Here is a 12247-nt window from a genome sequence, read left to right on the forward strand (position 1 = left end):
CAGGATTTTAAGAATGAGATAACTGCGTTTTATTTTTTCCTCTCCTTAAAAACAAACAAAATATATTTTCCACCATAACAAGAGACTTTCTCCAAAAGCCTTTTGTTTTTTGTTTTTTTAAATAAAAGACAATACAAAGAAGAAACAGAATTCCTTGTACTCTCCTGTACTTGTCCTGTCAATATCCCTTTTATGGTCCTAGAAAATGACAGTAGAATATTTATCAGTTATACAAATCCTTTTTTCAGAATGGAAGGTCTATAAATCAAAAGTCCACAATTTATAAGTTTTAATAACCAGATTAAAACCAAACTGAATTTTCAGTAAGGGTTTTTAAAATCATATGAAAAATGACACATATTATCAACTATATGTATGAACTGCAAGACAAAGCTTTTTAAAAATAGCATTCGATTATGCTGTTACTTGCTCAAAAGAAAATTCCAAACTAAAGCACATGCTTAGTTACTGCATAAAGCACCTTAAAGCAAAATCAGTTTTCAGCTTTTCCTCTTGAGTTGTCAAAATTCCTCACACAGAGAACTATTTTATAAAAATACTTATCTGATGGGTTCTCACACATGTAACTGCAACCCTTGTTGTATTTAGTACAGAATAAGGGAACTTACTTCTTGGTTAATATGTATAGATTGGGTTCTAAAATCTATTTTAGTTAAGCTGCATGTCTTTGTGCATTTTAACACACACTATCTAACATGTTTCACTAACAATGTTGCTTGTGGCCACTTGATATCTGAACACATTCCAAAGCAAACCAGAAGGCTTCAAATTAATGTGATCATCTTAGAAAAATAGTGCTAAAATTCTTTTCCAACTATTTTTCTCCATAATAACTTCACAATTGAATCAGCCTACATTTATCTTCTTTTTAAAGCTTTTAAATTGTGTGTTGTTGTTTTAGAACAATTTAGATAACCCAATTTTATACTCCAACACAAAAGTAAACCTAACGATTTCCAAACTTCTGTTTATGCATCTTCAACCAATAAATGTACTGAGCCTATTTGATTAAAAAAAAAAAAACTAACAGCATTTGAAATAACCTTACTGTTACACTGAGTATCACTATTATTCAGGACTACTATTCAGGAATGACAAACTAATTTAAACCAAGAGATGACAGATGATTTTTATTCATAAAACCAACATGTCTTTAGAAAGCTTAGCTTCCAGGATACAACTCCATAATCAGGTTATTCAGGAAAGATTCATATTGGCTGGAAGAGCTAATTCACTAGTTTTTTTAATCAGAATGGACAGTTCTTTACATGATTTAAATGATCTAAGTTGGTCTAATAGAACACATGAACTTATTAAAACTATTACTGACAATTCTACTTAGAAGGAAAATAATAAGTTCTTTGGTAATAGACACACTGAATTTGTCTATTTGAGGATTATCTAGTAGCCTTGCCAATATGTCATTTGCATGAATCTATTCTAATTTACTTGTATAAATCAAATTAGCTGGCTTTTAAAAATAGTTCAACAAGTTCACATTCAATATACCTGGCAAAGAATGTAACATTGTGATATTGCCGCATTTTAACTTAACTGTTTAGTGTAATGTTATTCTGTTCCAATACCTGTACAAATTTTAAGTTTTATGATTTTATAAGCTTCTTGGCTGAAAACAGGACAAGCATAAAGCATATGATTTGCAACTACAGTACATGGTAACAGATACTGAAAGCCTCCAACTGAAGGGCTACATCCTGTTAAATAATATGGACAGTCTCAGTTGCAACTGTACCAGATATCTGATTAGCTGTTGCTGGAAATAGGTTTCTGGTCTAAGCCAGTTTTGCAACACTTTTATGTATTGCCACAATCATCCAGGACTCCTGGCAGTTACAACAATAAAATCATCCTAAAGTATATGGCACTAAAATATTCATGGTAGGGAAATAATAATACAAAGCAATAAAAATATTCTGATTATATAGAGTGATCATTCATATATGTACATTTCAATGACAAATAAAATCCATGTAGCATTTTTAGTTAATAACCTGCAAAGAGAAGAATGCTACATACTGAAAACACAGTAACTTTTAACTCTTAGGCTAAGAGCAAACATTTAAATGCTGTTATTGTCAGAACACTTTTTTCCTGCTGGTGAAAAATCTCATCCATTATATCAAGGATCAGTAGTTCTATCAGGGCTAAAGTTCATGTTGAAAGATTCACCCTAAATCTTGTAAGAATAGCAAACCTCAGATGATGTCATATAAGAATACCAAATCTTGCAAAAACTATGCCATTTTAATTTGTTAGTATTATTTTAATATTATGGGTTGATCAAGACGCTGCTTGGTGGAGAACCAAACATCCTAGTGCCAAAAGTCCTATGTTGCTGACTTGCACAATATAAATGACAAATTATTCATACATAAAGAAATAGGTGTAAGGCAGAGAATCTGCACATTTAAAAACAATTAAGAACAGAAACCTGATCATTTTCCATTAACTTTCTTTTGTCAAACAAAGAAAAATAATCCTTAAAAAACTTATTTACAGCAATATCTTACCAGTGTAGATGCTGGCATTGGAAGCTGGGATGCCAAACTGTGACTCAATGAACTTGGGAATAAAGGTAATAAAAGCAGTAACAATGGCACATTCAGCTGTGTATGACAAACTCACAAAAAGGAATGTCATGTTGCTTAAGATCCTGAAAGCTGCTCTTGGAAGTTCTATAAAAAGACAAAAAGCAATAAAAGAAGGACACCTAAATGTTGTCCATAATAAATGGGAGACAAAGAACAAGCAAGCTAACACTTAGTAATTGGTTGCCCTCTCAAGCCATGAGGAGGTTCTTACCAAGAAGTCCAATGGATACAAAAAACAATCACCCTCCCAGTGTGTTTTCCCAAGGCATTTTGTGAGAGAGCATGGGTTCTGTATGCAGAATATTCCAGGTTCAATTCTTAGCATCCCCACTGAAAAAGATCAGATAGCAGGTGGTGGCAAGTATCACTGATAAAGAGAAAAAGAAAGCTGCTACCAGGGAAGTTAGTAATTGGTCAATTCTGGACCCAGCCAAAGGCTCAAATCCTCCCCAAGCTCTAGTATATAGACAAGCCAGATGATATGGGGGCAAGACTTTGGGATGAGGATTCCCTCTGCAAAACCCTTTCCCCCGTTCCCTTCCCTTGTAATCCCTTCCTCTGTTCAAATAACAATCACATAGGTATTGGGGGGGGGGGGAGGGAGATGAAAATGATCCTTATGTAAACTTCACCCTTTGTACGTATACTATCATATTGAAGGCTTGAACACAATCCATATTTCATCATTTTGGCATCACTATGGGTAGAAACAGACTTGAATTGGAGGAGGACAGTTCTGGCTGTCTAGTTTTTCTCCCCCACTCCTTGCTTTCTTTACTTGGGAAATGTGACAGGAGAGGTGCCATTTCAGGGTACTGGATCTTAAAGTGGTGGTTCTCATTTCAGTCGGCTTTTCTGAGTCTTCACCTTTTCCCAACTACATTGGCTCTCACAATTCAAGCATTAAACAAAGAATATAGGTACGTACATAAGTAGGAACACTGCTGAGACTAAAACCTGAAATCAGAGAAAGAGCCTCAGATGCGTGAAATGGAAAACTCCTTGAAGAGAATGTATAAATTGGTAACTGCTTTGACATTCTTTCTTGTAGCAAAGCAAAATGTGACTTTTACTACCATGTTGAATAAATATAAAAAACTACTTTTTGCTTACATTGTTCCTGACAGAGAAATACCAAATAATGTCAATTGCACCGTTCATTATCTCCAAAATACAGCAGGAGAAATCAAAACACTACTCCAGAAGAACAAATTCAAATTATTTCTGCTTAGAAGGAACTTTGCAGTAGACCCACAATCTTAAGTTTCATCTTACTCAAAACTGAAGTCGTTGTCAATCAATTTAGCTTATTTTATATAGCTTTACCTAACAGAATAGCTGGATACATGGTATCTCAGTCTTGCAACATCTTTCATTAAGTCTTTTTAAAAAATCCACTCCAGTATTTCGATGTGTAGGTTAATAAGAACTGGAGCTTGGATAGCAAGGACATCACTTCAGAGAGATATATAACGTTTTATAATTACCTCAAATTCAAATACACATTTTGTTTGAAAAGAAACAGACTAGCCAAGCAGGCTATTAACAAGAACTATAAAATCTAAGAAATGAAACTGAAATAATATCCTTCCATCCACTTTCCAAAGTTCACAATTCCTCTTTGCACCAAACATGTAATACTTTATATTTTTGTGAGCTATTTTGAAAGCTAATATTGACTCTAAAACTAATTAAGATTTTTAAATATGAGGATTGGATAGCAACACTAAATGATTTTTCACATCAAGTATGTAGACATAGCAAAGTTTTTTTTAATTAAAAATTTTACAGTTGTATTCCCTCCCAAAGAAAAGAAACAATATTAAAATGCAAAATATCCAAGATAAAAATCCTATTTACAGCAGGAGCTAAGTGTACCTGTATCTCATTCAGATCCAATGGGTTTCTGTCTGCCATTACTACAGCACAAAATTTAGCCACCTTCCTAAAAACTTCACAAACTTGGTCATTTAATAGGAACTACACAGCTGCACATTGGGACCAGTCCTGGTAATTCCTGATTATGTGAGATATTAACCCCATTCTCCAAAGATGACAGAGCATCTCAAAAGTACATGTGTGACTATCTCAATTTTAATGTCTACACAAATATATATAGGTACACCAGACAGGGGATATTATTCAATTTCTCAGTAAATTCCATGGAAAGCAAAATTCCTAAGCATGCCAGTATAGTGTCCTAAGTGATAGTGCCAGTATATGATAAAATATTTAGAGACAGTGAAAGGTGGATATATGACCTCATTGTAGGACAGGGCTGAGCTGTTAAATATTTTTCTTTGTATATCAGTATATAGATAGTTTTGTCTATCTCCAAAATCAGTAGATGAATTCTTTCAGCAGAGGATAAGGAAAATACTTCCTACAAGCGTAGAGTGGTGACAGAGAAACTTCTCATTTAACATAATGAAGATCTATTACAGACAGTGCAAAATCATCAGATAAATTGTACTTGTATATTAGCATAATAAACCATTCTCTCTCTTTCATCACTAAAAAACTGCACTGAAAAGACTGTTGTGCCCAGAAAGATTGCAGTCCTTAATATCTTTATTCCAGATGATATGTTTAGATCTCTGAAAATAATACCCTAAAGTATAGATACAAAGAAGAAAAACGCAAAAACTCAACCAAGACTGCATTTTCTATAGGCAGTTAAATATGTTGGACTTCAGACTTTGCATGGGTGACATTTAGGAGATAACATTGCACATGCAAAATGATGATACAGTTTTAGGACATTACCAAAACTAGGTTACTAAATGAGACAGGAATTCTGTGACTACAGCAAAAAAGTAAAAAGAAAATATTGTCAGCATGATATGATAGTTATTCCAGAGACCATGTATATAACAATTATGATTGCTGAAGCAGGCCAAAGTATATTCTAAGAAGCTGAGATGTAAACACATTTTTTGCATGCATGATACCTCTTCAGTCTATTCTCTAGCTCTAAGACATATATTTAAGCCAAGAATAATCAAATTAATAGTTACCTATTAATTTGATTTAGGAAACTACGGTGATCAGCTTTGGTACAAGTCAGGAACTAAACCCATGGTTTGAAGTTAGTTTGATAGTTTGTTGTTCTAAACTAGGAACCATGATTTCTTACGTAATTAGTAAGCTGGGAAACTCATTTTAAATAAATAAATAAATAAATAAATAAGTAAATAAATAAATAAGGATGTATATGATAATAAGTGCAAAAACAACAAATATTGTAAGGACAATAAAACTGCTGCTAAATTAATTCCTGCTACTATTATTGATATGGGGATAGCATCATCTGTATTTAAAAAAGGCCAAAACATTTCTGATTACTAAAACAGAATTCATTAAAAGGAAAAATTAAAAGAATCATATCACACAGCAGTATATATAGCACCTGCCAAGAGTTCCAGATACATTTTTTTCCCCAGAATTGTGCTGCAACTTTAAGGAGCTTCAGATAGCTGCTATGTGAGCACCTACTCTAAGCATCTTTTTTTCTCTTAATTCCAAAGTTCTGCACAGCCCTAGCATATAAACTGCCAAGCAGCATATTGCTCATGCTGAACAAGCTAATTTATTCAGTCAGCCAGGCTTGCTTAGCAATTTCCAGATAGAACCTTGCAATTTCACAGCACTATTTGGACAAGCACCGTACTTTCAGCTTCCTCATATCTAATTTGACCTAGCGCTTCCCATTGTTATTTAAACCACCTCCATTTCCTACTTTTATGTGGAAATGGAAACCACCTTCATGTGAGAAAATTAAGAATGGTGATAAGACAAATCACTTTGCAAAGATTGGCTATAAAGACAGAAAAAAATAAACACATTTGTACATTTTTTCATCATTTTCTTAAACCATGATTTATGAACAATACATGAGCACTGTAATTCCACAGTCCTTCTCTTTATTCATCATCTTCAGCACACACACCATGGCCAAACTGAGATACTATTTTAATACAAGTAATATTGGTGCATGGAAACAAGAAAAAGGAAGGGGAAATATCAGGAAGGGGAATATCATCATAGCACTTGCTCACAGATTCACAAAGTATGTTTCTAAAACTGGGACTAATGTATGAATATGACCAATATCTAGAATCACAAATGTTGAAACTCTAGCCCTTCAAGTTTGTGGGTTATGACCTCATCGCTTTTCTTGTCCATTAAGCACAATTTATATATTTATCACGGAACACTGGAAGCTGAGGGTTAAATGCATGATGTCCACTGTATGATGGAGATGAACATCTGTCCACCATGGAATCTCAGCCAAACTGCCCAAACAGTTCAACAGAGGAACGAGCCCAATTTTTAACTCTACTTAAACCAATTGGCCAAAAAAAAATTGCACAATCCACCTTGCATGCTACAATGAGGATGAAACTGTCACCATTCTTGTGCCACGAATCAGCTGAAAAAGGGAGCATGTGTTTTATGACTGTGCCTCTGTATCATGAGCACACATGATTCTATAAATATAGTTTGGGGGAGAGAGGTCAAAATTCAAAGCAAAGCAAAAAAACCCAACTGCATTTTAATAGTTCCCACAAAGGCAGTACAGCTCTTGACTGGGAAAAAGTTTCCTATTTTTGATTGAGGAGAAAGCATTTAACCACTCCCTTTAGCCCAGCATCCTTAGCCAAATTCTACTTTTCATACTGCTGGTAACAGCAGGAAAATAGAAGATAAGATTTACACAGCTTTAGCAAGCTACACAGAGAACAGTTAATGGCTGTTTATAGATCACAGACTGCCCATATAAGGCTTTAAGGGGGCTTAATATTGGTTTATTGAATGAAGCAATTTACCCAGCAACTAATGTAGAACCATCTGAAGACAAAGTCCTATATTCCAGTACTGATCCTAAATAAATATATTATTGTATCAAATTTCAACAACAAATATGAATCCTATGAATTTAAGCTTCATCCTAATTTGATTTTTTATAATAACTTTATTAAATTTTAAAAACAGAAAGATAAAAACTAACAAGAACTAATAATCAAGAAAAAGAATAGAAGAAAGAATAAAGAGAAAGAAGGAAAGTAGAAGTACAGAAAAATAAAGAAAAAAACATACAAAAAAAGAATGACTTCCAACTTCTTTTACAGCAGATATAAGTAAAACATACATTAAACTCTTACTCTAAGATTACAACTTAACATTCATTTTTTCTATAATCTATTAATTTTACTAATCATCAAATCCATATATCATAATTTCATTTTTTTCTGTTTCCTGCACGAAGTCCAAAAAGGGCTTTTTCCAATTCCAATTCCAATTAATCAGTGTCTTTTCTCTAATCAAAGCTGTCTTAGTATGGATATTTTAGTAGCCAAGTTTTTTGAAATCCATATCATGCCTATTCTTGAAAATGATCTATGCCTTTCTGAGAAATAAGTATATTCTGTAGAATTTTTTTGTCTCCATAAGTCCGCTATAGTTAAGTTATCCATCAAGTCAAAAAAAAAAATCTTTGGTAATTTACCTTGAGTATTTTTAACTTTCTTCTTAGATGTTCTGTCTAACTGTGGAGAGACTATACCATTCCAGTCTCCCATCAAACACCAATTGTCATATGAAAGATTTACCAATTGTTCCATAAGTCCTTTGTAAAAATTTCCTTTATCTTCATTTGAAGCATAAAGTCCCAAAACAAAAGTTTTAAGTCCTTGTAGTTCAATTTCCACCCCCACGAATCTGCCATGTTGATCAATCAATATTCACTGTGGTTTTAAATGGGGGTTAACATATAAAACAACTCCATTAGGTTTTTTTGGTGCTGCCAAAATAAATTCTTCTCCCAAATTTTTACAAATTAAATACTTTGTGTCTTTATTTCTAATATAAGTCTCTTGAAAACAAATTATATCTTGTTTTAATTTTTTCAAATGGTGTAATAATTTTTTCCTTTTTTTTTTGAGGGGAATTTGCCCCATTTATATTCCACATTAGACATTTATAATCCATGGTTAAGCAAATAATTTAGAAAAGCCTATATCAGTAGCACCTAACTCCAAGTCATCTTTTTCAGGCTCCTCTGTCTGTTGTAATTTTTGGTGGGTTTTCTCTGCAATTTCCATTTGAATCTCTTCCAAGTCTCCTTTAAATTTTTCCAAAAATTCTCTAGCCTTTTGAGCAGTATTCAATCGAAATCTTCTATGTTGAAAAGTAAAAGTTACACCTTCTGAGTTCTCCCAGCGGAATGGAATCTTCTGCTTTAATACCTCAATTAGAAAAAGCAACCTTTTCTTTTACGTAAAATTCTAAAATTCTTGAATTAAAATGCTGTTGCAGAACTTGATCTCTTGTCCTTCTCCTTACAAAGTGCACTAAAACATCTCTTGGCACATGTCTTATTGTAGCAAAACATGAATTTATCCAATATACTTTGCTGATCTCCTCTCCAGCCTCATCCCCTTCTCAATCTAAAAAATCTGACAATGTCTGGACCACCTTTCTCCTAGTATCTTCAACTGGAACCTCTGGAATGGCTCTAAATCTCAAACAAAATTTGTTCTGAGTTCCAACAGAGCCAAATTATCCATTCTTCTTTCAAATTCTATATCTCTAATTCTTGATTTATTATCTAAAATTTCCATTCTATCATTAGTTTGCTTTATTTCTCCAGACATTTGTTTCGTACCTGCAGACATTTGTTTTACAAAAATATCCATTTTATCTGATCTTTCTTCCATCTTTTTTTCAAAAATCATTAATTTAGCATCCAATTTAGCATCCAATGACTGAGCCAGTTTAGATCCTAATTCATTAAACACTGATTTAATTAAACTAGAAGAGATTGGCTTATCTTCTCTTTCTTTATCTTCCCTCCCTGATGGCTACTCCGCAGAGGCTCTTCTAACATCCAATCAGGCTCTATGTGTTGCCATTGTAGAAATATCAAAAAAATACAAATATCAAGCTGAAAAGAGAAAGACAAAAAAGAAGGGGAAAAAGAACCAAGCAGAACACTCAAATCCACTAGATTTAAAGCTGTAATTACAAGCAATTGTCAGCAGATGTCACTACTGAAAAAGCTCCGCTAAAAATAGGCTAGGCTGATTACTATGTTCTTTTGATATATGATCCCAGCCAATTATCAGATCAGTTACAATAAAACAAAAAGCATTCCCATAGAAGAACAGAGTCCCATTAAAGCAGTTATAGTTTTAACAATGCAGATTCATGAAAAATTAAACTTTAAAAATTAAAAAAAAAATCTTCCCCTTTCTCCATTGTTAGCTTTCATATATCACTTTAATTATCCCACTTTTTGCAGTTTTCAAAGATTTAATTATTTTAAATCTCCAGATCTTCCCAAAATTCATAGTCCCTCCAAAAAATGAGAAAAATACCAAGAGAAATACTTATCTTCTGTAAAAAGCCTCTCTTAAACAGAATAATTATAATCCAAAAGTGCTATTGAAATTGGGGTTGCCGGTTCCAGTGTCCTTATACAGGCTGTACCTTAGCCACAAACAATGATGTAATCCTCATCTCCCAGCCACTCCAATCATGAGCCGCTCACAAAAACCTCTGTTTTTGTAATTTACTCATGAGGAATGGCCATCCGGAGATCAAATAGGTTGATTTCAGGCTTCCTCCTTTATCCAGAAGAAGAAAACACCCTATGCCCGCCACCGGAAGCATCCCATCCCAATCTGATTTTTTTAACTAACAGCAAATACTTTACCTTTAACATTCTTTCCAAAATCCATTGATGCAGGAATTTCCGAGTCTAGCTGACTTTTGCTATTCACTTTCTCTTTCACAATATCATCATCACCTGAAACATCATCAGAGTGCATCTTCTTCTTCTTCTTCTTGTGTCGAGGTGGGAGCTTTTTGGGAAAAGCAAACATTGGAAGTATAACAAGAAGCATCACACTAGCGCAAAGGAGGAATCCACTCCACCTAAAATCAGAAGATAAGAAATAACATTTACAAATAGGGCTGTATTCATTACATCAAGCAGCAATGGAAGAAACAATAATAGATGTCATTGTATGTAAATACACACACACACACATACGCACACATACTTCTCTTTTGCGGGAGGCAGAAATTTAACCTTGGTGCTATTGTTTGTCCCATAAAACTATTACCATGTAAATGACTGGGAAGAAAACACAAAAGCTGCAGCCAAAACAGACAAACATCATACAGAACGAATTCTATCAAACCAGAGAAGAAAAATGGATAGCTTAACTGAGCAGGAAAATAGCACTCCCAAGTGAAAACAAACCAAATGTAAAAGGGATGCAAAGAGTCATTGAAATAGTTTAACACTGGCAAACATATTAGGATCTTGATTATGTGCTCTCCTTCCCACACAAATATACAATTGCAAATGACATGTTTACCACAATGCAGCTTGGCTGTAACATTAATCTATTCCAGTTGTCCCTAAGCAGGTGCCGTTAGATATGGTACACTACAGCTCACATTAACTCCAACATCATAGCCAACCAATATTATAACAATTGTAATCTCATGCATCTAGAGGGCATCAATTGGAACTGTTCCAAGACTAAATTTTATAAATTCTGCTCACATGGAATTTTCTACAGCCACTGATGGCACTTTCTCCATCATTCTATGGTTTATAATTAATAATTAACTTTGGCTGTTATACTTAACATATGGGTCACAAGATGCTTCCAACTCACTGAGGCTTTTCCTTTAATTCATGCAGTTGATAACAGGCACCTTACCAGCTAATTATTCTGAAGAAAAAGGCTAGTATAATTGTCATACCCTAGATTCTGGCATGAACATACACAGGTAGATGGAAATGGAGATTTCCTATATTTACAGATCATTAATTGCTGCCAAATTCATCATCCGGGATCCTAGTAAACCATATATAGAACAGAACAACATTAATGAGCGTTTGCTACAAAAAGGAAGTTATAGGCTTCATAGTTACTCAGTGCCTCCTGAATGCCTAATTATAGAAGAAAAGGACCCTATTATTTCTATCTGGCAGATATTTGGCATGAATGTTTGGAAAATCTGAGGCCATACTTCTTCAAATTAAGTTCTCAACTATTATTGTCATGATTAAATTGGTATCTCACTTCCCTGTAATTCTTGTATAATTATTACTACTGCTTTGTTGTAGCTGCAGCTGTTGTTAAATCACTTTTCTCCTAAAACAAGCAACATTTTTCAATGTGACCAATTCAAAGAATGGTCTGGCAGTACATGAACTTATGCATTTTTTAATACTAAGTAGATTTTTTATATTTAGCAAGTGGAACAACAACTACAAAAAGCTACAAGAAACAGCAATAACTATTTCAGGGTCAAACTACAGGCAAAACTTTAGTCCTGATTGCATAAAAAAAAAAATATGACTGTATATACAATATGTACTTCCTAGAACTATCCATTCAAAACTATCATTTTTGGACAATACAAAGTGATAGAGGGAACTCAAAAGAAACTGAGGCTGCAATAAGAGGTTTAATGAATGATTCAAAATTTGCTTTACTTGCTGTAGCATAAAGAGGGAAGAAATTAGTTTCTGGCTACATTTTCAGTATTTACTTTAACTCTGTTCTTTGTGCCCAGCATCTGATATTTAA

General features: G+C 33.7%; 1 protein-coding gene across 4 annotated transcripts in view; it reads right to left on the bottom strand.

The window, feature by feature from the left end:
• SLCO5A1 (solute carrier organic anion transporter family member 5A1) overlaps positions 1–12247 on the bottom strand; it is a 64373-nt gene that overhangs the window by 26094 nt on the left and 26032 nt on the right. For all 4 annotated transcript variants that reach the window (XM_025165935.2, XM_025165934.2, XM_007427036.3 and 1 more), the window contains 2 exons: positions 10351–10571; positions 2553–2717 (listed from right to left, as the gene is read on the bottom strand). In XM_025165935.2, coding sequence (XP_025021703.1) covers positions 2553–2717; positions 10351–10571 — 386 coding nt within the window. The remainder of the gene's footprint in view (positions 1–2552; positions 2718–10350; positions 10572–12247) is intronic.

The sequence above is a fragment of the Python bivittatus genome, unplaced genomic scaffold (assembly GCF_059951505.1).
Source record: "Python bivittatus isolate LINGU-HERP-01145 unplaced genomic scaffold, Pbiv_v1 ctg000840_np1212, whole genome shotgun sequence".
Lineage (NCBI taxonomy): Eukaryota > Metazoa > Chordata > Lepidosauria > Squamata > Pythonidae > Python > Python bivittatus.